This window comes from Panicum hallii, chromosome 2 (assembly GCF_002211085.1).
Source record: "Panicum hallii strain FIL2 chromosome 2, PHallii_v3.1, whole genome shotgun sequence".
NCBI classification, from domain to species: domain Eukaryota; kingdom Viridiplantae; phylum Streptophyta; class Magnoliopsida; order Poales; family Poaceae; genus Panicum; species Panicum hallii.
Genome location: NC_038043.1, coordinates 2,156,805 through 2,184,114, shown reverse-complemented (window position 1 = coordinate 2,184,114; position 27,310 = coordinate 2,156,805). Strand labels below are relative to the sequence as shown.

Below are 27,310 nucleotides of genomic sequence, written 5' to 3'. Positions count from 1 at the left end.
GTTGTAAATTTTATATTAACTCCTATCGTACGATCACTGAAACTCACATTGCTCTGTCCTTGATGTTATTCTGTCACATGTAAGTATTATACATTAAATGCTGTTGTAAATTGTAATCCTGTTTAGTCGATTGAACATATTTTAATTGCCCAGATATTAAAACTTTCGAATTTGAACACTGCCCAAAACAATACAGGGATCAAAGGTCTCTTCCATTCTGGTTCGTCTGTATGTATATATCCGAGCTTAACCACCTCTGTGTATCGGAAAGATATTTTTCTATTCGATCGGTGCCAGCAAGTGCGACGAGTCAGTTCAATCAATTAACACCTACACTCAAGCACATGTATATCAAACCTCATACAACGCGTTTGGATATAGGGAACTAGTCAATGGCGCGCGCACTTGCGCGCGCATGTTATATAAATCAGAAATACATGTAGAGATTTATACATTGTAACAGTGATAGATTTACAAAGACACAATCACAATAGATATCTAAATTGATAAGCATCATATTTACATCCAAAAGGTTAAGAGGCATTGTTTTGAATGAAAATATGTATTTAAATGTATATATAAATTTATCAGAGCAGTAGCCACACTGCATCGACGTTATGATATTGGTACACCATATATAGAGGTATCAGGTATGTTGTCGTTAGTAGATAATATGTATCATATCCACGGTATATAAAGAGAACCACTGACTGAAAAAGTGACTTGATTCAAGTCAAGTTCAGGGAGAGAGAAAAAACAATTGGTACAGTGAATATAAAAATGCAAGGTTACACGATCAGCATTAACTGACTAGCTAGCGTAGCTAAATATTGTAATAAACTATAAGAGAATATATACAAAGACCTTTTTTCTATTGTCCTGACACTGAAGTAACAGTAAGTATTATTCCATATCAATTACTTTTTTACCTATAAAGTAGACAATATGCTTCAAAAAGAAAGATTAAGCAGAAGGAGGAATAGCTTGAAGCCCTGAATGTCTTCTGCTAAAGAAGCCACTAAATTGTCCTGGATACATGCATCTTAAAAAGCAACAGGCATTATTATAGTAGAAAGATGTAAAAAAATGGCAAGCTAAAACGTGGAGTAGATAAGTGTCTAACTTTCAGAGTGATATCAATATATATTGAGGTAAGGTTCCTGCACCAGAGAGGTCTTTTTGAGAAACAAAGCTTGTATTAAGTCTGTCTATTTAACAATAATTTTCCTGTGACATCATAGCAAGTAAATATCTATTTAGCAATAGTTTTCTTCTAACATCAATGCATTTGACTTCAGATTTATAGACCACCTTAAAATTTCACCAGATATAATCTGATTCTCAGCAACCAATCATTAAGTCTTTATATAGTTGTTCACGAATGTAGGACACTACATATGAAAAGGATCCTTTACCTTATCCCCATTCAAACTTCATGGTTTCATTGAAGACCTGCAAGTGAGTTTTGTGCTACACTTTCTTGGTAAAAAGAAATTTAAACTTCCTAGTTAGTATCAGGTAGAACATTATATATTTTATTAATAATCTTGCCATCTAGAAGAGCAAAAAATTTATAAATGGCAAAGAATCCTTGTAATTCAGTGAAAGAAATGAAATAATATCCTTTTATTGTTTAGTATAAGAGCAGGCTAGATATGTCATTCTACCTATAAGATAAGAACAACACTATAAGAAGGGAAAATGAAAAGTAGTTTTTCATGTTCAAGACTTACAAATGACTTTAATAGTTAAAAAGAGTTGCATGGACAGTTCCTGTGAACTTGATGCTACATTTCTGTTAGTACAATGAAATTACACACACTGTAATTGCGCAAAGACTATATATTCAGGTAATTATTTCCTGTGATATTATATCTGCTGCAATGGATTAACTTGGAAAAAAAATATTGTGCGTTCAAAAGGATTAAGTGGTTGTAGACTACACATGTTTTCATAAGGAGAGAAAATGGGTCATCTCTCTCCTACAACTGTAAAGGTACATTAATAATTTTCCTCATCAATTTTAGATAGATCAGAGTTAGGTGGACAATTCCTATGAACTTGATGCAACATTTCGGTTAGTACAAAGAAATTACATATGCTGTAATTGCGCAAAGACTATCTATTCAAGTTGTTTCCTGTGATATTTTATGTGCTGCAATGGACTAATTTGGAAAAAAAATATTGTGCGTTCAAAAGGATTAAGTGATTGTAGAGTACACATGTGTTCAATAAGGAGGGAAAAACTCTCCTACAACTGCAAAGGTACATCAATAATTTTCTTGATCAGTGTTAGATAGATCACTATATTTCACTAACTGTCATGCCATGCAAAAGAACAACAAATTTGTAAATGCCAAAAGCTGAAAAAGTCAGAAAAATGAGCAATGAATATGGAAATGACAAAGATACTGACAAATCAGATTAAAAAGAAACAACTCACCTCCTGATTCAATATGAGCAGATAGCTGAAGCTCTTTTATTTTCTTTTTTTTTTGCTTTATGGTCTTGGTTTGTTTCCTAGTAAAAGAGGAAAAAGAAGAATCAATAAATAACACGTGTTCTTAGTCACAGAACATCTATATATCATTGTAGGTAACAATGCTAGTAACGTATTTTTTTGTGGAACTGACATTCAAGAAACATTGTGAACTCTAAAAAGAAATAAAAAATTGAAGCGCACAATACAGGCAACATTCTATTAATGCACCTTTTTCATCTGTCATTAACTGGAAATGGTAACGGAAGGTCATCACTCTTAGCCAAATAGTGAGTTCGGCGCAATAGTGCCGCAATGAGGGGGCAGAAAGTGAAATCCTACAATGGGGGAAGCGTTCGTACCTCGAGCTTCCGCTCATCAGTGACCCGATCTCCTCCGCCATCTCCTGGGCCACCGCGAGCGCGGCCCCGTATGGCACCGCGAAGTCCCCGAAGTCGGACCACCCGAAGATCTCACCATACTCTCCGGATCGGAATCTTGTTGGTGCAACAAAACGCGTGGTCAGCAGGCAGGAAGGAACGGAGGCGGCGGCATGGGCGTCGAGAGCAACGGGCGGCCCGGCCGCCGTGCCTGTCATCGTGCCGATCGGACTTGGTCACGCAGGCATGGCCTGCCCCGTGTCGACGACGACTCTGATCCGACAGCGGCGAACCAGCTGTGGTCGTAGCCGCCGGGGAGATGGCGGAGGAGATCGGGTCACCGGCGCCCAGCGCGGTCGCGGCGGCAGGCGTTGGAAGGTCAAGGTACGGGAGGGAGCAGGAGGCCGCGGTGCCGCCGAATACCTCCCCGTAGTCCACCGGCGCCCCCCACCGCCCCCCCCCCCCCGGCGAACCGCGGGGGTCCCCCGAAGACGTCGCCAAAGGACGCCGCCGCGTCCGACGCCTTCCGCCGGTGTCGGTGCTCCCTGTGCCGCCGCGGTGGCGGCGCCGTGGCCAGCTCCTGCGCGAGCCGTCCCGCTGCTCCCTCACGCCGCGGGGTGGCCCTTTCCTCGCTTCCTCCGTACGTGGCCGGCCGCCATGCTACTGCGTTGCGGGTGGGGCAGGTGGAGCGCTATTGGTTAGTGCCTCTTCCTCGCTTCCTCCGTACGTGTGGCTGGCCGTCCAGTTGTTGAGCCGCGGCGAGGCGGGACTGGGGGCGGCCCACACCGCTGCTCCCTCGCGCACTCGTCGCTTCCTCCGTCCGCGTGGCTGACAGCCCGGCTGATCTCCTACAGCGGGGCGGTGACCGGTGGTTGGCACGGGAGTTTACTCGTGTGGGGAAGACGCTGGGAAGTAATTTTTTTTACCGCTCTGCTCACCGCACCGCAGCTTTTATCTCTAGTCTTCGTAAGAAAGCTCCAGAACCAGAGATTTGTTCGGTTATCACCTACGTAGACTCACGATCGGACGGTAAAAAAAATTTTGATCCATGTGGACCATCTCAATCTCACCTATTGAGATTCCCCATGCCATGAATAGACTCACGATCGGACGGTAAAAAAAAATTTAATCCACGTGGACCATCTCACTGATTGAGATTCCCCATGCCATGAATAGAAAGAAATAGGGAAGTCGGAATGGGTATGAGATTGGAACACCTAGTTCATTTTCCACCCTCTTATCCCATTCCCAAACCTATACCCACCCTCTTATCCCAATATCCAAACAAGTCTTTATAGTAAAATACTTCTCTTTTGCTTTTCAATAATTGAGGACACATGAGCCACAAAAGATATGCTACACCACCAGGAGCACACACTAAGTTCTCCTCGGCATTTGACGGCATGCCGACGTAGTCCGGTGGGAAGGTTCACTAGTGAGCGTGTTCACCTTGATCCTGCTGAAGACACACATCGTCCCGTGCGCTTTCTCGTCTCCAACTCACGGGCGGTGCTACCAGGATCCACTTCTGATCACCATCGTCATCGACGGGAGTGACCTAGATTCCGATATTGACTGGAGCCACCAAAATCAACAGCGCCAAATGGAGATGATAACTACCCTTTGTGATTTGTACTGACCGCAGCTTCCGGATCTCTCCACGGTTGAAGAGCTGTGCGATGCAGCACTGCAGGAAGCATGTCCCTTTCGGTGAGGTGTAGGCCTCCGTCCTAATCCATGAGCCGAACAACATGCAGCATGAGTTTCCAAAATGCCTCCCAGTCCTAAGTAACATGTTGCACTGGATATTGTAGCACAATCATTACAACGATCTTGAGCATTTGCACGTAAATCAGAATTTTGCTCTCCTTTGGCTCTCTTCTGTGGTTCTATCGTTGCAGTCGTTGGCCTCTCTCTCACCCTCTTCATTTGACACGCCAATACCTTCCTATTTAAAGAATCATCAATTCATCTGAAGAATCACACAGTGTCATTGCATCAATCATTCGACATTACTATTGGTTGCTGGGATCTTTAATGAGTGCTGATTGTTTTACAGTGTATGGGATGATCGGTTGAAATAATAGCGGCCAGAGGATGTACTATAACAAATAAAGTTATTAGCTTTGGTGATGGAGCACTCAAATCATGCATCAGCATTTGGGCACTTGGTCACAAAGTGATGTCGCTAGAACCAGACCATGGCATGCAAGGGCAAGGTGTACCTTGCTGTAGAAATGTCGTTGGATCCTCCAGCTTCCAAATTCCAATCATCCGAGGCGATATGTATTAAAATTACTAAGCTACAGCGGTCACACACACACAACAGTCACCCGTGCAGATTCCACCAGCTTGACAAATCCTTTTTTAATAGATTGTTGGATTTTTAGAGTTGAAAAGCTCCTTAATTAGAGCTCCGTCCTGATTACTTTAAGCAGGGAAGTATGCATTACAAGTTCATTACATGGTTGAAATATAACCCACACAGAGGCTCTGACAGACGATAGTCGTAGTGCAAGTTTTCAATAGCTAACAGAAGATACACCATAGCTAATTAACATAGACCACAAAAGCGTTGTAACAACTATTCATAGCAAACAAGATATAACAGAACGTCAGGCAAGCATACAGAAAAGTTTCATCAATAATCTCCAAACCTTCCATTGCTGCAATCTTTAAGATTTTTCACTTGGTTTCTTCTTGTGGACAGACTTAAAGACCTTCCAATGACTCCCCTCGAGATGTAATCACCACGCAATCCGCATTGGCCGAGACTTCAAAGCTTTCATCCTGTGTAGAGTATCCTCGAACTCCAGAGTATGACTTAGCAGGCAAAACACTTCATAGCTATTATGGTGTAATAAAACAAAAAAAAAAAGAACACTATAGAAATCTGAAATAAAACCTCATATCTTAATGTGATACATTATTATCTCAACATCAATTTACTATTACGAATGATGCAAATATAAGATTTATGAACACGAGGACAAGTAATTGTTTAGATTTATAGGAGATGCTATGATCCTGGACATTTGTTACAAACATTATAAGTAATTTGTATATATTAATTGGGACATAGGGAGTAGAAAACCTATTTAGTGGCATTGATCATATTGGCATCGATCAACAAAACAAATAACTACTCTTATATTTACTAATGTTGCACCTTTTTTTTTTTAAAGAATAATGAGATAGGAGAATAGAATACCACCCCCTCTCTTCTAATATTGCAATGTTACATAATGTGACCTCCGATCCATATTCAACCACTACCATTACCACGACTAACTTTTGCAGTGTTGCAATACGTAGTCTGTTTTGTGGTTGGGCCAAGCAGCTCTATGATGCTTCATATGGACTTCAGGGTAGCATGAACTAATCATATGCCGGCATGAGTGCACAAAATGCTGATTGGTGTGGTCTGTGGTGATCGGCTCCATCTCCCATTCCCAATGCCTCTCACTTCCAGTTGGAACCTCACCCAGCAGTGATCATTTAAAATGACTGTCATTCTATTCACCGGGCTCCTCTCCCAGCCTATATATTTTGTCCGATCGTTTTGCGGGATAAATGAGACGAGCTGATATTTCAGAGCTCCTCTTTATAAGCAATAGCTAAGCACAAAAGAACCTTTGTCATTTGAGTTGTTCACCTTTTGTCGCTGAACACACATTAAAATGGAGATTTTTGAGTTTTTATTGAGCCGGATTTGATCCTACCTCACTAAGTTGTGGGCCAACAAAAGTATACAAGCAGCATGTACCAGATTATTGATGGCAACCAATATTAAGTTGGGCAAAGGTGTTCCCGAAGCCATGAAGAGTAGTAACGAAAGCTACGGGGCGCTTGATTATAACACCTAACAACACTTTTGCCTTTTTTTTTTGCAGTCAATGACAATTCGAGCGTGCTGTATTATTATCTAAAGAAATTTAGTATTTAACCATCATAAGATTTAACTGAAACTGATGTTGCAATTTGCAATATTGATGAGTCAATTTAACATATTTTAGTTACCCAATGTTAAACTTTAACTAGCACTTAACCCGTGCGTTGCACGGATGCAGATTAAGATTGTATCAATTATTTTATATATGATTTTTCTTCCTAGGAAAAGGCTAGTTATTTCAAACAGTGATGACTTACCTTCAGGAGGAGAGCATTGCAAGTCTTCTCGCTGATTGCCTTGGCAACCCTCTGTATCAAGCAGGTAAATATTAACGTTCATCAACTGTGAACTAAATTAACTGAAAAATAATCATAAGCTTGTTACTCACAGTGGGATTAGTAACAAGAAGATCATCTTCGACAATCTGCACATTCTGTCCAATCTCTTCAGTGAGTTTAGCATAAGTGGCCCAGTCATCCTGATCAAATGGATCTTCAATCGATACAATTGGGTACTCGGAAACGAAGGACTTGTACACATCTTTCAGGGCATCACCAGAAATTTTGTGCGAACCATCGTTTTTCTGGCCAATATAGTTGATAGAAATAGAAGTTACTATAAGGTAAGGCAACAGTAGTAATCAGGGAAAACCGTGAGAAAAAACTATGCAAATCTTACATCATCCTTGAAGTTAAGATCATAAGTCTTATCCTTTTCACTGTAAAATTCAGAAGCAGCAACATCCATTCCAATGACCACCTGCGCTAGACAGATCATATCAACATATGCAAAATAGAATAACGAGCCAAATAGAAAGAATAAAATGTACTCTAAGTACCTTTCCAGTGTAACCAGCCTTTTCTATAGCAGACTTCAACAGTTCAAGGCTCTCTTTGTTCTCCTGCATAATTTTTTATTAATAAGGAAATCTTATATCAGCATCCTGAAGGTTAAGCTAGAGTAAAGGTACATATATACAGCCTTTGTTCTGGAAAAGGTGTAAAAAGCAATAAGCAAACTTTTGTCCTTAATCATTGTTCTAAACTTTACATGCACAATTAACTACTTTGTGGTTGTCAATAGTGCAGAGAAGTATATAAGCATTACCTGGATGTTAGGTGCAAAGCCACCTTCGTCCCCAACATTTGTGGCATCTTGGCCATACTTCTTCTTGATTATGCTCTGCATATAGAAACATTAGCATTCCAACTGAAGAACCATATGCTCGGACTTCAGAGATTCATAAATACAATGGTTATTCACCTTCAGGTGGTGGTAAACCTCAACTCCCATCTTCATGGCCTCCTTGAACGAGGAGGCACCAGTGGGGAGGATCATGAACTCCTGCACAGCAGCTTAATGATGAGCAGACAAATATAGCTGAAGCCATCGAGGGATTAATTTTTTACACGCAGTATTACCTGCATGGCAAGTTTGTTTCCGGCATGTGATCCTCCGTTAATCACATTTAAAGCAGGTACAGGAAGCACGAGTCTTGTTTCTGGCCAGGTTTGCAATATGCTGAAAAATAAAGGATATTTCAGTACACCTTCTGAAATCTCAACATGTAGTAAACAAAATTATGGTGGGAACGTTTAACAGACCTGGTAAAGAGGAATCTTCTTCACCATAGCTCCAGCTTTGCAGACAGCAAGTGATACCGCAAGAATAGCATTTGCTCCAAGCTTTAAATGATCCAGGAAAAGGAATTCAGTATGAATCGCAAGGTTAGGAGCATAATAATAAGTTTTAACTTTTTAATACCTTTTGTTTGCACCATCCCCAATCGTTGGAGGTTCCATCAAGCTGTTGGACCATGAAGTTATCAATCTCAGCCTGCTTTGTCGGATCCTGAAAAGTGAAAATTAATTCTCCATTAAGCAATCTGTGCTTGTATTCCGGTGCCACAATAACGAAATTATCTGACATAAGAATTGAATTGCATACCTTTCCAATAATTGCTGGTCAGATAATGGTATTCACATTGTTCACAGCCTAGCAGAAGGAATTGTGACTCATAAGATAAATGGAAGAAATCAAAAGGAGTTAAATGGAAGAAATCACCGATTAAATTCATATATGATCACGCCTCCGGCCGGCAACAGTGCGGGCGGAGGACCCGACGATGGTGACGGCGGACGGTACGGGCGGACGACCTCCTGGCCCGGCTTCCCCCTCCACCCTCCTGGGCGTCGCGTCGGAATAGCCGGCCTCGCCGACGCGCGTGGACAGAGGAGCGGAGCGGATGAGGCAGCCATGGCGACGACGCGAGCGGAGCAGCCCGGCTTCCCTCTCTCTTCCCGTGGCTGCCGGAGGCGACAGACGGCGCGAGTCGCGGCGGAGGACCCAAGAGGCCCATGCCCGACGCGGCCAGCGCGGACGACGCGGTGTCCGGCATCTGGCTTGGGCGGCGTGCGGATGACTCGCCGGCCGGAGGAGTCACGGACGACGCGTGTGAAGAAGCCGAGCGGCGTCGCGAGCGACTTGCCGGCCTGGACGCTGGACGGACGAGCGTCTTCTTCGGAGGGCCCGACCAAGGCTCCCCACGACGATGGCGTCGGCGGCCTGCGCGAACGACCCGAGGCCGGCACGCGCGGGTGAGGATGGTGCGGCACTGGAGTGGACGGCGCGGCAGCCGGGGAGCCGGGCTCGTCGCGCGGCCAGAGCGGAGCGGTCGCGCGGCCGCGTCCGAGAGGGGCCCACCTGTCGGCGCGCTCGCTCGTGAGGAGCCGAGCGGACCGAAAACCGGGAGCGGACGACACCACCTTGTTTTTATATAGTAGAGATAGAGATTGGAATACTACCTAAAACAATACCGAGGGATCAAAGCTATCTTCGATTTATATGTATATCGGAGCGCTCTCTTATGTAGGCTCATGGTAAAGCACGCTCTCCGCACGTCATGTGAATGACTTGCTAGCTCCTGCACACGACTTGTTCCATGCATGGATTGATGGCTCCCCACCTGATTTTCATTGATTTAGCCCCTTAATGGCTCATAGAGTGTTACAAAGCAACGTGTTTACATCAGGGTTGTGCTAGGGGGGTAAACGAGCTATGGCACCCGAAATTACAGACACCCACACTCTCCACTTAAGCATATATACAGTTACGTCTCAGGTACGTTATTCTTGTGTGCATTTATTACCATTATAGTCCTAACTCTCCTAGCTCTTGATTGCTCTCTGTTTCTCAAAGTTATCACACGGTATAGATAAGATAGTTAATTTACCACTATTCCCTGTGGATACGATACCCCGGAATATTCTTGGGTGAAGGCTACAATTGGCATCTGTTCGCTCTCAGATTATATCTGGCGTAAGGACCGCCAACACAGCGCCAGCCTGATTTTCATTATCTTTGCCTCCTACGCCGTCGCCAGAGCCGCTGCCCCCACTGGAATAGCTAATGTCACACCCTGATTTTCGTAATTCGGCAAAATTTAGAATTTATTAATTCAAATTCAAATTTCAAATGAATTTTGATGAAATAAAATAAAGTTAAGCCAAATTGCATCATGTTTGCTTGTTTGAATTGAATTGAATTATGAAATTAAAATCCAATAGAACTCGCTAGACTTCGCTAGACTTTGTCAAATTAAAATCTGAAATTTGAATGGATTAATAAATTCTAAATTTTGCCGAATTACGAAAATCAGGGTGTGACAAATCTAAATTTTGCCGAATTACGAAAATCAGGGTGTGACAGCTAATGAAGCCGACACCTTCACAGTTAGGTTTGCCGCAATGACAGCAAATGTTGCCGCCGCTGCCGTCAGCCTCATCGATGCCTAAAAGAGCTCCTTCCGTGAAGAAGTCAGAAAGGAAAAAGATGTCGCCATCGACTGCCGAGTTGTTGCCTGAAGGGCTTTGAGGACCTCGAATATGGTAAATGCCAGATTCGGCATCGGAGACTTCAATGGGGCTCTTCAGCTTGTATGGCCTCTCCCGCGACATGTCGTCGTCTTCACTTTCCATTAGATCCCCATCGAGGAGGGGGCTAAGGCTCGTGTCGAGCGTTTTGGGGAGGTAACATCTGTTACCCTTGCTCTGAACCGAACACAGTAATGGAAACAACCTTACCAGAGGCAAACAAACAAAAATTGTCTTCCATTTAATTGTAACAGATAGCGCTGGTTTTTGTTGCCCTTACCGTTACCGTTTGTTGTGTTGAACAAACACTGCCTAAACGTAAATTCCCTCAATGCCATTGAAATTTAGCTCATCCCTTCATTGCCACTTTTTAATTTCATCCCTTCAATGTCATTCTATGACGGAGCTGTTAGAAGACCGTGAAATGAAAGTGGAAAAGACAATACTGCCCCTGTGTACTATCCCTTCTATGCCAATGTAGTGAACAACAAACTCTAGGATATACATACAATGATGACAAATATTCTTTTTTGACAGAAGCACACACACTAATATACATATCCACTTTTTGTCCACACATATGCACATAACAAGTATCAATTGATGTCTAGATAAGCAACCAGTCAAAGTGACCAAGAGTGGTTGACGCTCTGTCACGGAGTCCCCATCCCGACGCGGCGCCATCCGATGCGGTATATGTACTTAAATTTAAGTGGCAATGAAGAAATGGGCTAAATTTTTCAATGCATCGAAGGGTGAGCTAAATTTCCAATGGCATTGAGGGAATTTCCAAAGGTTGCTTGCAAATTTGAATCAGATTGGGGTCAACAGTGATTTGCAGTGGCCGGGGAAGAGCTTCGCTTGCAGAAATGCGGTCTCCGCTGCATGATTCCATCACCGACCAATCTCCAGGCTATTCCTATTGCCTTGTGCTACCCAGCTATCCTATTGGGCTTGGGCCAGGCCGACGTCCACCACCGGCCAACTAGCAGCAACGCTGTTCATCTTCTTCGTTGGTCCCTCCGGCCGCTCAACGTCCAGACACCGCCGCGCGTCGCAGCCGCCAAGAGTTTGGGAGGGAAGGACTTAGCGGAGGAGGAGGAGGAGGGGGCAGCCGCCCACCGTACTGCAGCGGGAGATTCGCCTCGTCGCCGGACGCCATGGCCGCCGTTGTCAGATGTTTTGCAAAACCGCTCCAGGATTATTTACAAATACCCCCTTGATTTGGATCGCGATTAATGATTGCGATCCGAATATTTGCAACATGCCCCCGTAAATTTACATATAACCCCCTATTTTTGGATCGCGATTATGGATCGCGACCGACTATTTTAAAATTGGCCCCTTATTTTGCAAATACCCCCCTATCTCGGTATATCTTCCTGGCTTCCTGGCCGCCGCCGTGCGCCTCCGGCGCCGTGTTCCCCGCCGGAATTCGCGAAGCCCCTTCGGCTCCCTCAGCTAAGACCGGGGATGGACGAGCAGCCGCGGGCTGAGCACGCGCGGAGGCCGGGGATGTCCGTCGCGGGCCGCCGCAGGTGCCCACCGCCCACCGCATCCCCTCCTGCGCGGTGGCGACTGGCGCGGCTGCCGGAACATGTGCGGCCGCGGCAGTCGTCCCTCTTCATTGGTGCTTCAGATGCTTCCACGCGGCGGCTGCTGGCCGCGGCGGGCGCTGCTCGACGACGCGGCCAACGCGCAACGCCTACTTCCCCGGCTGTTGTCGCTAGCTCGCAGCAATGCGTCCGGTGTCGTACTCTGGCAACATTTTCCTTTGCAATGCGGCACTGTAACATTTTCTGAACCAGTGTGTACTCGATCGGGCATGTCACCGAACCAATCTTCAGAGTTCAGACGGACGGGATCGTATCTGTTGCTGCACTGCAAACGCCGGCACGCCTTGGCTGTATCTACCTGCAGGGTACGAAGCTGGCAAGTAGTCGCATCGATCTCTCATCTCTCTTCTGTCGCTGCAACCTGCAGCTGTGGTGGCCTGCTCGCTCGTGCATCCGTGGCTGGATCTGGATGGACTACTGGAGCATTAAGGTTGCAGTTGCGGAGAGCGAGGGGCGGCTGGCAGTTGGCTCACCTTTCTTTCCTGAGCTCTCTCTCAGCGACCAGTAGATTTCAGCTCGAGGTTGCTCGTCCTAGACGAAAGAATTCACGCGGGAAGTAAAAAAAAAAAGGAAAAGGAAGCACCGTTCAAATTTGATTTATTTACAGTGCTATGGATGGATGGATGGATGCGAAGGGCCTGCAGCTGAAACGACCGGCATTTACATTCCCTGGCGCCAAATTTATAGGCCTGCCGCTGTCGTCTCACTTAATGCCGTCGTGTAGCTCCCCTTCCTGAACAGCAAGGACGGACGGCGATTCAATGGCGACACAACACTAACCAATTACCAAACCAAGCTCTCTCGCTCTCCCTCCCTCCCTCTTTTAGCTCGCATATAAACACACTCACCAGTTACCAGTCACCAGCAGGCAAGGCATACAGATTCTGTCTCGAGGTGACTGTCGTCGTCTAGGCAGCAGCAGCAGCCAGCAGCATCGAGTCATCGACCGACCATGAGGAGTGTAAGTGCTCATTCTGCCAGAACCTAGCAGCTCTTTTTCCAGTCTATCCTCTTGCACTGTCCTCTGACAGTGATAACCTCGTAGAGGTAGACCTCTTGAGCTGTTCTTGGGAGGAACATGAACAGCACAAGCTATCTGCTATGACGCACAGTTCCTATGTGCTGCCTTGTTGATGCGCAGGCGGCGGCGATGGGCTTCCAGGAGCACGGGCTAGCCTTCCAGGTGATCACCGACGGCAGGGGCCACGGCGGCGGCGCAACCGCGGCGCCATGGTGGGCTGCTGCTGCTGCTCAGGGGTTTGCCGCTAAGTTCCCGATCAGCTCAGGTGAGTTTTCAGCTTTTGGTCGACTTTGTTATCACGACTCTCCGCGGATGGATCAATGGATGGAACCTTCGCCATGGTTAATTGGTGATCCACCACCGGTTGGTCGGTGTCGGGGAGGACGTTGCCGACGCCGTCCTTTGCTGACGGCCGGTGTACCTGTCGGCGCCGCTCTGAATGCTGGCCGCCGGCCGTACGTCACGGTTAATGGCTATGCTATCATTTGGCCAGAGTGGTCCTAATCCTAGGATAATTAAATAGTGCGTGCTGGGTCCTTCATTGATGCCATAGGTGAGGTGAAGTTGGTGACGCACTTTGGTGAGGTTTCGATGACCCGTTCGGTAGGGCTCCTCCACCTTTCAGCTCCAAGCATGCCGTCAGACATATGGCCTATTAACATGAGCACAGGCCGCTCATATAGACCCACCTCGTCACTTTCTATCCCTACAGACGCCTCCGGGAGATTATTAAGTCGGTAAATTACCACATGTACCATGGTTGCCAACCACACAAAAAGTAATTATGCAGATGCAAGCAGAGACTGACAGTTTTCGACCGCAGTAAACCTAATAAATTAGAGCCGCGCGCTTAGAAAATCTTTGTGTATCTTCATATCTAAGTCCGTGAATGGAATAACCAGCTCCAGGAACTCTTCGAGCTAGAGCATTGCTAAAAAAACCCTCCACTCCTAATAGTTTTGTTTTTTTCCCCTTTAAGAGCATGAACTGATGAGGAGACTACTAGAGATCGATGATCAAAATGTTTCATATCCTGATCGCATTTTTGCGTTTGTGGGTGGCTGGGTGGAATGACTTGACTGCTAGGGTTCAAATTTGAGGCCCGAACTCTCCCCGCCAACTTATTATTCCAATCAAACCATATAATTCTGCAAAATTCTGTGAAGCAACAAAAAGATACTGTCCAAACAAATAGAGGTAAACGCACAAGGTGAGATAACTGACAAACACCCTGGTGATTTCAGGCGATTCTGACCCTCCGCAAGACCTCAAATACCATGAGCCTTCCGCAGCAGCCATTGCCGCCTACCCGGAGTTGCACAAGTACCAGCATGGCCCTTTCGATCTGGCCCTTGGGCAGTCCACGGTGAGGGTCGTAGGTTTGTAGCCATGGCAGTTCAAGTCCGTAAACCTAAGCCTCGACATTTTGGCCTTTTACCCCTTGTCTTTTGAACTGAAGGTGTGGAGCAACAATGCCGGTGCCGGTCAGGGGCAGAGCTATGGTCTGTACTCCCCATATGGAGCTCAAGCTATGGTAAGCCGTAAGGGTGAATAGTATGATCATCTCCCTTGTCATCATGTTCTTGATCCATGAACATTTCAGTAGGAATTCACCAATGTCTAAATGTCTCAGCTCAGCATCTGAGCCTCTACCATCTATACAGGAAAGCTGCTAACCTTTCAGATTTGCAGTAATAACATAATATAACATGAATCTCCATCGGACCTTAGTCTCTAGATGTGCTGTGCTGACTCTCGTTCCTCACCATTTGCAAATGAAGCACGGCAGGGTGCTCCTGCTGCCGGCGATCGCCGCCGAGGAGCCGGTCTACGTGAACGCCAAGCAGTTCAACGGCATCCTCCGGCGGCGCCTGGCCCGCGCCAGGGCGGCCAGGGACCTCAGGGCCTCCAGGAGCCGCAAGGTAAGCAGCAGAGCATCATCGATTCTCTGCTGAATTCCCCGCGACCGAAAATTCATGTCAATTCTTCCATTTACACCGACTCGCCGTCGCACTCGCCGTGCAGCCATACCTCCACGAGTCGCGGCACCTGCACGCTCTCCGCCGCGCGCGGGGCTCCGGCGGCCGCTTCCTCAACACCAGGAGCCTCGCCGCCGGCGACCCGCCGCCCCCGTTCGCCAGCACGCCCCTGGGAGGATCTGAGCCTGCTGAGGACAACGCGTCGAAGGCGGCAAGGCTGCACCCGGTGCAGGACCGCCAGGACGTCTTCCTCTCGTCATTGACGAACATGGCCGGCGACGGCGAGGCAAGGTGGGCCGGCGCGGCGCCACGGGGCTGCTGCGACCTGCTCAAGGCGTGACGGCGGCGGACGGCCAGGCGCGGAGAGCCCTCGCCGCCGCCTGGTGGCTCTAGGACGGCAACTCATTCTTGGCTCCGGGTTATTATCCGGGTATGTGGTTCATCGGTTGTGTGCAGGGGCAGTGAGAGATGCAGCAGCTTCTTCTGCACCAAACCAAGATGAACTAGATGCGATCTTGTGTTCCAGTAAAAACTGCAAGTTCATTTGATGCATGTGCAGATGCTAACTGTTCATGTTTGAAAGCTATCGTACTGTTCAATTGGATGGAGATTGATGTGCACTGATGACTGTTTGATCCTGTTTCTTGTGTGAGGAGATGATGCTGGCAAAGGATCAAACAAACACAACATGGCAACCAGCAGCATATTAACCAGAGAGTAGATGACAAATAGTAACATGATGGAGCTGCATTATCTGAACTTTCTGAACCAGGGAAGCCTTCCCCAATAGATTGCCAAGCCATCTGCTGGCAACAAAGACACAGAGAAACCAATTCAAAAGAGCCCCCTTTATGGTTCCTTTCCAGAATCTTCACTAGACAAGGCAAATGTCGATTCATACATGGTGACAAGAAAACTGCAATTCACAAACAAAGAAACAAAAGGTATGTTGGCATAAATAAACATCAAGAAGCAATCTTTCTAACTTACCTTGATCCACCGACATTTCTTCAAAAGAAATACTATGCAGGGAATCCATATTATTCCAAAAAGGGTAAACCTAATACCATCTGGTAGCTAGAAACAAACATAACATACACAGCTCTCCTGCGAGTTCGAGATAAAGAAACAAACATAACATATGCTCTCATAATCCTAAACTGTAAAATCCTGGTGGACTATCATAATACATTCAATGAACTGAAGCAAAATGGTGGAATAGTTCGTTCTTCCAATGAGTAAATTGCTGGAACTCTACTTAAAAACTCTGTAGACCAACACTGAAGCAGGACAATACTCGAAACAACAGCACAACTGGCTGGCAAAGCTGTGCTAGCAAAGAAACCATCTCAGCATTGGAGATGATTATGAGGTAAGCTTAAGAAAACTCTAAAAATGAATGCTTTATCTGAGCATACCATAAATCACAATCTTGGACGAAACTGTAAACTAGATTATTCCATCAAACAGAACCAATATCACAACCAAATATGGTATTTTCCTTTTTCATTGCAGGTTTTAGTCTTAAAGCATTTTGAAACAGGTGCGTTTCCACATAATGAGCCCAAAGCTAATGGTATTGACTGAAAAAAAAAAGAGAATGCAGCAAGCATTCGAACAGCAGAAGCTTCTACATTCAGAATATTTGCTTAATAGGCTTCTTTAACAGTTCTGTCGCCACTGCGAATTACAGATCAAAGGTTTAATCTAACAGTAGACTGAGGAGGCTATATCCAGTTTAGAACACCACAGTTACCACTTACCAAATATGATCTTTCCCCAGACTTACCAAGCATTATATGTCAAAACACAAAAGCACCACTCTCTGATTATGCAAGATAATCATGATGGCCAATTGTACGATTTTCTCAGGCAAGATCATCATGATTGCCAATTTTAAGATTTTCTCAGGCCTATCCAATAGAATAATCTCAACACATCACTCTTAAACATTGTAGTTAGCCAGTTACTAGTAGAATTTGTTTAATGCACTACACAGCAACAAGATTTTGCAAACAACAAACGAGGCTTCTACAATTTCAATGCACGAATAGAGCCAATAGTCCCTACAGTTTCAGTGGAAAGAGAAGCATAAATCAACAGGTAGCATTATCAAGATCACGTAACAGCACAATATCAAAATTTCTTCCGCAAATTGAATGCCACGTCCCAACAATTAAGCGTCGTCCCATCAATTAAGCGTGGAACAGCCTTATTTCCCCCACAAGGGGAACCAAAATTAACCTCAGGAAGTATAAACCAACCCACCAATTGTTAGTTACTCAAACCTTCTCGGCAACTGCTTCTCCCGTCTTCCCCTCGCTGGAGGCCGGCGACGCGGGAGCAGCCTGCTCTGGCACGGCCTCTGCCTTCTTCTCCGCATCGGTCGCTGGCTCCTCTTTCGCGGCGGCGGCAGCGGCCTCGGCCTCGGCGCGCTCGTTGACGGCCTGCTCGGCCTGGAGCACGGGCGCGTAGTAGTCGGCGTGCGCGTCCATGCACGTCTTGAGGTTGGCGGTGACTTCGTGGCAGCGCTCGACCATGTCGGCGCCCTCCTTCTGCGCCGCCTCGACGCACTCCTCCCACGCCACGAAGACGTCCTTGCAGCCCCCGGCCTTCATGAAGAGGCAGAACCCGCACTCCCCTTCCTCCTCCTCGTCCTCTCCCCCCTCCCCCTCCACCTTCTCCGGCTCCGCCGCCGCCGCTCCGGGCGCGGCTGCTTCCGGGGCCGGTTCCCGCGGCGCCTCTTCTCGGCCAGCCGCGGCGGGCGTGGAGGGCTCTTGCGCGGGGCTGGGCTGCGCGGCGGGCTCGGGGGACGCCATTGCCTTTGGTGCGATCTGCGCCCGCGCGAGGTGGCGGCGAGCTTCTTGGGGAGGAAGAAGAGGAAGGCGTCCCGCCGCCGCCGGACCGAGGAGGAGTTTGGCTGTTGGACTGTTTGGTCTCCGAGACCGAGAGAGGGGTTTGGGTTTATTCCCCGTGGGCTGTGCGCTCGTTCGTTCGCGTTTTCTGGCCCATAATATTATGGGCCACTCGTCCCAATGGCCCAGTAAAGAAGAAACCTCATGGGCCACTCAGCCCAACGGCTCAACAGGTAGCGGATAAGGAAGGAGAAATTTATTTATCGGTGGCGAGAGGCTGCACAGCCAGTCCGCCGCTGCACTCGCTGCCTCTCCGGCCTCCTCGCTCCATTCTCCCGCTTCCTCGCCGGCCATGGCCGCCGCCGCCGTCGCCGCCGCCGCCGCGACCTTCCGCTCCCTGCACCAGCCCGCGGCCAATGGCGTCCCCGTCCCGCTCCCCAGCGTCCGGCTCCAGGGCCTCCAGCGCCACCGCGTCGGCCTCGGCCTCTTCGCGTCCCCTCGCGGCCGCCCCGTCCTGCTCCCGCCCTCCGCCGCGGCCGCCGGCGAGGCGTTCTCGTCGGACGGAGAGGAGTTCGACGGGGAAGAGGAGGAGTACTTCGACGAGGGAGAGAGCGAGCAGGAGGAGGAGCAGGTCGAGGCCCCGCGCGCGTACTCGTCGCCGCGGAGCCGGCCGCCGCGCGGCGAGGAGCCCGGCCGGCTATTCGTCGGCAACCTGCCCTACACCTTCACCTCCGAGGAGCTCTCCGAGGCCTTCGCTGAGGCCGGCAGGGTCGACGACGCGCAGGTATCGCCGTAGCAACACCAAACCGTCCCAACTCCATTGGCAGTTTCTGAAGAGCAACCGTGGCTGATGATGGTTCTCTGTTGCTGCAGATAATCTACGACAAGGTCACCAACCGGAGCCGCGGCTTCGCTTTCGTCACCATGGCCACTGCCGAGGAAGCCGCCAAGGCTATCCAGATGTTCGATGGCGCCGTGAGTCCCACACCAATTGGATCAATTCTTCCTCAGTTCGTAGAATTGGTGTCTTCCTGCTCATGCCCATCAATGTGTATGCCTGTGCTGACATGATCTTGACATTTGTGTTAATGAAGCTGCTGGGAGGGAGGACGGCGAGGGTGAACTACCCAGAGGTGCCGCGGGGTGGGGAGAGGAGAACGGTCACAACGGCTGGCCGCAGGCGTGATGATGGCACTTACAAGATTTACGCCGGCAACCTGGGGTGGGGAGTGCGAGCCGATGCGCTGAGGGCAGTGTTCGAGGGGCAGGCTGGCTTGCTTGATTCCAGGGTCATCTTTGAGCGTGACACCGGGCGGTCCAGGGGGTTCGGGTTCGTCTCCTTCAGGACCGCAGAGGATGCACAGGCTGCATTGGAGGCTTTGGATGGAGTGGTATGTTCTGTTTTGACCTAGGACAATGTTGTTCAGTATCGCTACGTTCTTGACTGAATTTATGCAAATGCCAATTGATGCAATAGCTTTGCAATATATGTATACTTCAAATTGGATCATGAATTTACAGCACACAAGCAACTAATATGTGAGTTTGCAGTGCTAAACAATGATCAATTGGACTGGACGATGCATAGCTTCTGATTCCATTTTATCCAAGTAGCTTGTGACTTGTGATGTCATTACCATGTTTAGTTTTACTTGAGTGTACCGTCTTACTTCGCATTCAGATCACCTTGGCAAAGCGGTGTTTAACATGGTTTTGAAATGGCAATGCAGGAGTTGGAAGGGAGACCTCTGCGGCTTAGTCTGGCAGAACAGAACCCACCACCTGGTTCTCCACCTAGCGCGGTGCAGGCACAGCAGGAAGAAACTGCTTCAGACATATCTGATGCAGAGACGGAAGCAACCAGTTCTTCAGAACTATCTGAAGCAGAATTCGACGAGAGCAACTTACAGACATCTGCAACTTATTCATAACTACAAGCCAGGGGTTATAAGAAGTGTTGTAATTGTAACGACTTCCAAATTCTGCCATTCAAATCCAAGTTGTACCTATTTGAGGCGAAAATTTTGACACCAGTGAAGCTGTAGTGAGGATTCAGCATTTCAGCTATAGATACTAGAATGTGTTAGGTATCTAGATACTGCTGTTGTTCTTGTAATGTATTATGCAAAATATATTGTTCCCAAGTGCAACAGTGTAGCCCTTCACTTCCTGTAAAATGATCCAATTCACATGTTATATTATTTTGTTCAGTGTTGGATAATCTCATAGGTGAACTATTTTAAATAGTTCTAGAAGAAAAGATACTATCAGTTGAAGTTATAGCTCTATTTTCTGCAGATCCGTTTCCATATGAAAATGAACCCTATTTGAATGAATTCAGGTCATATACCCCGTTAGGGTGTACATACAGTCAGGATGCGCCTAACAGTTCAGAGGTTCACAGCACACGGCAATTTAAGGACAAAAGTATGGCAAACCAAAGCATATTTCATAGCCATATTGGAAGTTGGAACATGAAGCCAAGCAACAAACACATGAAATTTTTTCAAAAGCCATTCACTCTGCACGATCAGCTATCCTGGACAGTAGTGCCACTCTCAAGCTGTGCTTCTGCAGATGCATCAAGGTCTTGCGGAAAGAAAAGTCTGCAAGGTTGGGCACATCACAGGAATTAAAAACATGAGGCACCACAGAGCTGGAGTTAGCAGTATTAGCAAAATGATCTCTAACATTTAGTAAAAACTATGAGCGTTAGGTGGGTATTTGAGATATCGAAGAACCATAGGCACCAGGGGCGTAGGTTGTCCTAAGTTGTTGACAAGAAGTTGAAAGTTCTCAGCTTGATACACAGTTAGCTTACCTGCAAGTGTTGTGGTACAGAGTTTTACTTAAGCCTTCTATGTCTGTGATTCCTTTGCATCCAGCCACCACTTCAAGAACTTGCCTGAAAACGATAATTATGTAGTTACCAGAGTTTTTATTGGAGTCAAAAGCCATGCAAAAGTATAAATATGAATGACATAAAAGGGATGAGTTCAACTCGTAGTCTAACAGTAGTTGGATAATCATGACATATAGCACAAGGTTAATGAAACACATCATTCAATTATGCAAAACTGTCGTGACTTACCTGACTAAACAAGGCTCATTACGGCCTTTTACAATTGAATCTTGCTCATACTTTTCTTTCTTCTTGGATGGCCAGACCGATTTTACATACTGGCTTCCAGCATGAGTATTTCTTATGTCGCAATATGGAGAATCTGTCTCTATCATCAACCTCTCAACAGGAATGCCCCGAAGAACTTCAAGATTTTCATTAGTTTTCAGAGAGCAGCCATTAACACCTGCAGCCGTGGTTCATAAATTCTTTATTATCTCTCTGACCCTACTGGGAAATAATGAAAGAGCAGAGTATCAAATTCTAAAGTTGCTTCAGTTGTTAAGTATCCAGATGGAATTTTCACCACAGAACTGAATCGCAAAGTGGTGTTACAATATAAATTGGACTAACTTGTTTTGCACTTTTGCTACTAATGGAAGAGTGTTTAAGTAAATTTAGCTTGTAGTTATCATGTTGCATCAAATGCAGGTTTTTACTGCCAAGCGGGGGAGATGACCTATAAATATCTTCTCAAAAGAAAGGAGCCTGTCACGATCTTCTGCTGAGTCAGTGAAGGAGTGTGTAACCCCACCAGGGAATCTGCCAAAGAGAAAATTGGCCCTCAGATATAGAGGTCAGGGAGTACAGGAGTAGCTATAAACAATTGAAAATAAGTTGAATGGGTGGTAACTATTTCACAGTCTACTTTTGATTGTTTCTCTACATGTTTTAATCCTCCACACTGGACTACTGGAGAAGTGTATCCAGCAGGGCATCAATTCAAGAACGCCATTTATGGAACAAAGAAGACATAGTACCTGTACAAATTTCTTGACATGATTTCACAGAAGTCTTCACCAGCAGCTCGCATGTGAAGAAACATTGGTAGTTTTACTGCTTCAGCCAACTCGAACTGTTTCTCGAAGTACCTAATACGAAATGAAACTCTCAGAAAATGTACAGATTAAAATTAAATGCATAATGTGAGGAAGAGAACATACTTCTTTTGTACATCTGCCGGACAGAAGTGAAGCCTATCATAATCCAAACCACATTCACCAACAGCTACAACCTGTAGAAATTGAACTCCAGATGTAAGATTACAAGTGTTTTTTCCCTGTGGAAAGAGAGAGTGGCAGAGGGACTAACCTCTGAATGTCTTACTACAAAAAATATCACATCTTAATATTTCAAAACTTAAAGATCACATCAAATATCTTTGCATGAAAACACTGCTGAACTGTGGATTGTCAAGGACATCATTGCACATTCTATATGAAACGAGGTACGCACTCGATCCTTTTGACCTACACTAAAGTTCTTGTTTACTGCGACTACTACTGATTTACATTTCATTGTACATATTATATCCAATCCCTGGGGATTTTGTAGGACTTTGTGCCTAGCCTACCTTAACTTTGCTTGGGATAAAACTGTGTTATTGCTGTTATTGGGTCTTTTGTGAACAATGAGTGAGATCCTTGATTCACATAACAATGTTAAAGTAAGAGCTCATGTGAACATTCAGTAGCTCCAATCCACACATGACTGTGTAACTGTTCCCTAGCAAGTTATTATTAAAAGGTTACAAGAGAATGATAGTCAGGGCAGAGTTTTCATCTATTATTCTGCTGGGAAACTATGTGTAACCCATACACAACCTTGCCTTTCTCTATGCCCTCCTTGGCTAGAGCCAGCAGTGCCTGAAAATGCCCCTCCGGGTCTCCACTCTCCTCAAACTCCTATAACCACCCAAAATGCACAGGATTAGATAACAGAACCACAAATGACCTATTGCAAACACCAATCCGAAAATGCCAATTACCCCACATCTCGTTGGGTGCACGCCGACCGTGCAGAACAGCCTCCCTGCATTGTACAGATACAAGACAGCTTCTCAGGCGCATTACATCGAACACTCCAGAAGCACCACCAAGCACACCAGTCAATGGACCGTATCAAGCGATTGAACTCACCGTCGGTCTCGGCGATCTCCAGTGCCTCCCTGGACTCCTTCAGAGACCCTCCGGTGACCTGCCGTCGCACCAAACAAGAATGCAGGAAATTACTAAGAAACCAAGGCAATTAAGCAGGAGACTGCGAAAAGGGGCACCGGGGCATTACAATGATGCGGTCGACGCCGGCGGCCCACGCGCGCGCAAGTACGGCCGGGATATCAGCGGCGTGGCACTTCTTGCCGTGGTAGATGCCCTTGAACATGCCATCTTCACAGCACAGCAGTAGCACCAGACAGCACGGCGAATGCCATCGGAAAAATAAAAGAGACGCAAGAATCAGCCGACTACCTTTGCGCTAAGCATAAAGAGAAGAATGGAATGGGGGCATGTTCTGGAAGCATGACTTACCGGTGAAGTTGACTGCGATGTCTGCCGTGGTGGTCGCCGCGCCGGAGACGGAGAAGAAGGTCAGTGGAGGGTACAGTAAAGGCACACAGGGTCAGTTCGGGTAGGAGCGCGAAGGAGAGGGGGGACGATAGAGGGCGGTGCGGAGCGGGAGAGAGACGGGGACTTGCCGATGAGCTTGACGGCGGTGGACGTCATGGCCGCGGCGCGCGAGGAGGGTGGAGATGGGAGTCAATCTGAGTCTGACTAAAAACGAAGGAAAAAAAACCAGGAAAAAGAACGATGGAGTTTCATCATGGGGCTGGCTCCTCCGAACTCCGAACCACCCACTTGGGTTGGGCCCGTCCTGAGTCTAGCAATGGGCCTAATGGCGCACTTTCCAACGACAAATATGCATGCATGCACACGAAATTAGCTTAGGCCTGTCCGTTTGTTCATCTTTTGTCCTTCACAATTATGATGCTCAAATAACTACAGTTACTCATTTTCTTCTGAGGATTACAGTTTCTTAGAAAAGAATTGCAGTTACTCATATCATTCGATCCTCATCTAATAGATCGCCTATCCCTTTTCGCAAGCTATGAAAGCTACTTAATTCTTAGGTACTTTTTTTGATCCTAGTAGTTGCTGACCTCATATAAGTATCGGAATGCGCGAAGATTGGAGAAGGAATAATTTGCTGAAAATTTTGACAATACCCAGTAGATAGCTAGTTAGATCGATCTTCTGGGTGTTATGCTTCTTGTTTTGTATGGTCTTGATGAAAACGACTTGCTACCTAAAAAGAGAGGGGGAAAAAAACCCCTTAAACATGTGTGAGTTGCAACTTGCAAATGATTAGGTTGGGAGGTCTCGGGGAAAATACTCGCTGCTGAAAGCGAAGAAATTGAATTTGATTTGCAGTACGGTAGTGAGCTGATGAATGTTTCCAAGGTCGTCCAGAGAACGATTACTTTGTGTCGAGACATATGTTAGCAATTGAAAAACCAGCCATGCAATCATCCTCTCTGCAATAATCAATCCTAGGCCTTCTCACCAATCGTTTCTGTTGCAACAATGAAGCAATAATCCAGACTTTATTATTAATGAAGCAAATTAAACAACTTCTGAGTGTATTTAGAACTTGACAGCTAAATTGATTGTTATTTGCGTACCATAAAAGAAGATTTTGTAGCGAATTCATTTGGACTTGCATGTCAACAGGCATCCAAATAAATGTGCTCAAACTTATTTTCATGAAAGTTTCATTCTGCCAACTATCTTGATCTTAATCTTAATCATTGTGTCTTAAAAGAAAGTTGATAAACTCAGCTCAATCTTGGTCTTTGCAGTCATCCATGGTACAAGGCTCATCAGTGCAACTGATCAAGTCAATCCACGAAGTACACAAGCTCTCTAACCCCAAAAGGTTGTTATAGATATGGACTGTTCATACTAGCTAGTTCATGGCGTGCAGTCAAACCAAAGTTCATAATTAGCATGCAAGTTTTCTCTATGTTCTTTTTAATTTTTTCACCTCAATGTCCAGATAATACGTACGGTAATCAGTTGACCTGCCATCTACCCTTGTGCACGAGCTATATTACCCTATCTTCTTGTTATCCTCGTCTTCTATAAACGTTAGTGTCTGATTGGGAGCAGAGGGTATAGATAAGGGATGACGCATGCCCTTCCAAAGTTGAGAATAAAAGAGAAGCTAGGCAGTGCGCTGGCTATTAGATACATGCCCTGAAGTCTATGGCTCACTGCTTGGATGGGAATCCTGCTTGCTTCGGAAGAGTCATGTTGTCATGTGTGCATTTTTTGAGGAGTGTGAATAATAATGGGGTTGGGAGGGATCTGGAACATTTTTCACCGTTTGTCTGCAGTACGAGGCTCCGTTGTCTGAGAAGGTGGCAGCAAGATAATGGAGCCGAGCTGCTTATGACATGCCTGCCTAACTTTGCTTGGCTCTTGAAGAAGGTTGCTGATCAAGGCCCTCTTTAGTTCCCCTTCAAATTCCAACTTTTTACACACTCTCTCCATCACATCAATTTTGGGACACATGCATAGAGCGGTAAATGTATGTAAAAAAAATAACTAATTGCACAGTTTAATTGTACATCACGAGACGAATCTTTTTAGCCTAGTTAGTCCATGATTAGATAAAATTTGTCAAATACAAACGAAAGCGCTACAGTATCACCGGTTGTAAAAATTTGCAATCTAAACAAGGCCCAGGTCAGAAATCACAGCTAGGATGATAGGGAAGCAATCCTCAATATACGAGCACTTCTCATTTTCTGTAAACGAAAAAAAGAGAGAGAAGTTGTGTGATTAGGCAAGCTCATTTCTCTACAATGTAATCACATTTCATGAAGAGTGCTGATTTACCATCCAAAGAGTGAAAAACTTCTTTAAAAAACATTGCAGAGAGATCATTGCAACTTATGTCTTTTCCTGGCACAGAAGCACAAACCCTATAATGACCGACGACACGGCCACCCAACCTTGGCCATTATAGAGCACAGCTTAAGCTAGTATGCCTAATCAGCTTTCCACGTGGGAGTGTCCTGGACTATTAATGCAAATTTGTACTCAAAATTGTTACTCCTCCAACTTGTACAACCAGTGCTGAGAATAATGCAAGTTGACTTTTGACACCTGCCTATCCAATCATCAATACGACTTTTGGCTTCGAGGGTATGTGCGTGTGTCTCCGAGGGGAAAGCCACATAAGCAAAGCAAAATACATAAGGGTATGTACGAAGACGACTGCATAGAATTGGGAGGCATGGGATGCAGATGGTTTAGGGTGGCCAGGAACGCTCGCACAGTCACTGTTCTACAAAGCATTAAACATGTAAGATGCCAGTATGTTTTGGGCGCGCTGCCACATATCAGTGACACGCTATTATTAGGGCCTGTTTGGTTACGGTCCTGGCGCAGGCAGCTGCTGCTGCCAGGCAGCGAATCCAATGGCACCTCAGCCACGCCAGCTAACCATGCTTCTCCAACTTGTATCTTTATTGACATTGCACCAATTACATGATGATTTGGCCCCGTAGACATAGTGACACCGTCTAACAGTCAATTGTATGACTTGGAAATAGAACTGCTACCATTATTCTAATAAATTTCCCTCAGTTTCCTTCTTGACTTTTTTTACAACGCATAATTATAACGTGTAACCGTCCGTTAGAATAGGTAAGAGAATTTAATATAAACTGAAGAGAATTTTTAGATTTTTTTTGCATTTTAACCCCCGTGCATCTAACTACCGACGCGTCCTCCTTCCAGGCCCGCCGGCCCTCAGCTCATTGTGCGCCATTCGTGGCGGCGACCCTGACCAGCGGCGGACTACTCCCCGTACCCGCCTGCGTCGGGTGTCCTCGTCGCCGCCGGACGGAGGATCGGATCCCCGCCCGTGGACAGGCGCCGCCGGCCCTTGCCGCGCGCGGCACCGTCAGCGACGACGGCCCCTCATTCTTGCGCCACCGCGGGCGTCAGCTTTCTTGCTTCGCGCGTTACCGCGGGCGCCGTCGGCCCTGGTTGTGGGCGTCCTCAGCCCTGTCCCATAACCGTGCGTGCCGCCGCGGGTGCTCGCCCGCTGACGCACTCCGCAGCTCCATCTCCATCTGACCGGACGCCAGAGGCCCGAGGCGGCCACTACCTGCGCGACTGAGCTCGCACCAGTCAGTCATGGCGAGTACGAGACGAGTTTGTGGAGATGCTAGATCCGCTACGCCTGCGATGGGAGCTAACAGCATGCCGCACAATCTGCTCGCTGAAATGCTGCAGCCGGACTGC

General features: G+C 46.6%; 4 protein-coding genes and 1 pseudogene across 4 annotated transcripts; 2 read left to right on the top strand and 3 right to left on the bottom strand.

The window, feature by feature from the left end:
• Positions 1 to 5,251: 5,251 nt before the first annotated feature.
• Positions 5,252 to 9,424, bottom strand: LOC112882262 (annotated as a pseudogene).
• Positions 9,425 to 13,072: 3,648 nt separating this feature from the next.
• Positions 13,073 to 17,166, top strand: LOC112879746 (nuclear transcription factor Y subunit A-10-like). Its single transcript, XM_025944127.1, has 6 exons — positions 13,073 to 13,200; positions 13,381 to 13,525; positions 14,505 to 14,626; positions 14,720 to 14,794; positions 15,042 to 15,182; positions 15,286 to 17,166. Exons 1-6 carry the CDS (start codon positions 13,192 to 13,194, stop codon positions 15,577 to 15,579), a joined length of 786 nt encoding a protein of 261 aa, XP_025799912.1. The 5' UTR covers positions 13,073 to 13,191; the 3' UTR covers positions 15,580 to 17,166.
• Positions 17,167 to 17,354: 188 nt separating this feature from the next.
• On the bottom strand, positions 17,355 to 18,169 carry LOC112879747 (fruit protein pKIWI501-like). Its single transcript, XM_025944128.1, has one exon. The coding sequence runs from the start codon at positions 18,056 to 18,058 to the stop codon at positions 17,522 to 17,524; it is 537 nt and encodes a 178-aa protein (XP_025799913.1). The 5' UTR covers positions 18,059 to 18,169; the 3' UTR covers positions 17,355 to 17,521.
• Positions 18,170 to 18,379: 210 nt separating this feature from the next.
• LOC112883003 (RNA-binding protein CP33, chloroplastic) lies at positions 18,380 to 20,290 on the top strand. Its single transcript, XM_025948214.1, has 4 exons — positions 18,380 to 18,878; positions 18,968 to 19,069; positions 19,189 to 19,485; positions 19,825 to 20,290. The coding sequence occupies exons 1-4, from the start codon at positions 18,447 to 18,449 to the stop codon at positions 20,023 to 20,025; spliced, it is 1,032 nt and encodes a 343-aa protein (XP_025803999.1). The 5' UTR covers positions 18,380 to 18,446; the 3' UTR covers positions 20,026 to 20,290.
• A 136-nt stretch (positions 20,291 to 20,426) lies between these two features.
• On the bottom strand, positions 20,427 to 23,788 carry LOC112883004 (putative deoxyribonuclease TATDN1). The gene is made up of 12 exons (XM_025948215.1): positions 23,692 to 23,788; positions 23,525 to 23,545; positions 23,283 to 23,383; positions 23,135 to 23,192; positions 22,984 to 23,027; positions 22,820 to 22,900; positions 22,160 to 22,230; positions 21,977 to 22,087; positions 21,676 to 21,758; positions 21,186 to 21,402; positions 20,916 to 20,999; positions 20,427 to 20,700 (listed from the first exon to the last, which is right to left on the bottom strand). The coding sequence occupies exons 1-12, from the start codon at positions 23,717 to 23,719 to the stop codon at positions 20,625 to 20,627; spliced, it is 975 nt and encodes a 324-aa protein (XP_025804000.1). The 5' UTR covers positions 23,720 to 23,788; the 3' UTR covers positions 20,427 to 20,624.
• Between the last annotated feature and the right edge of the window lie 3,522 nt (positions 23,789 to 27,310).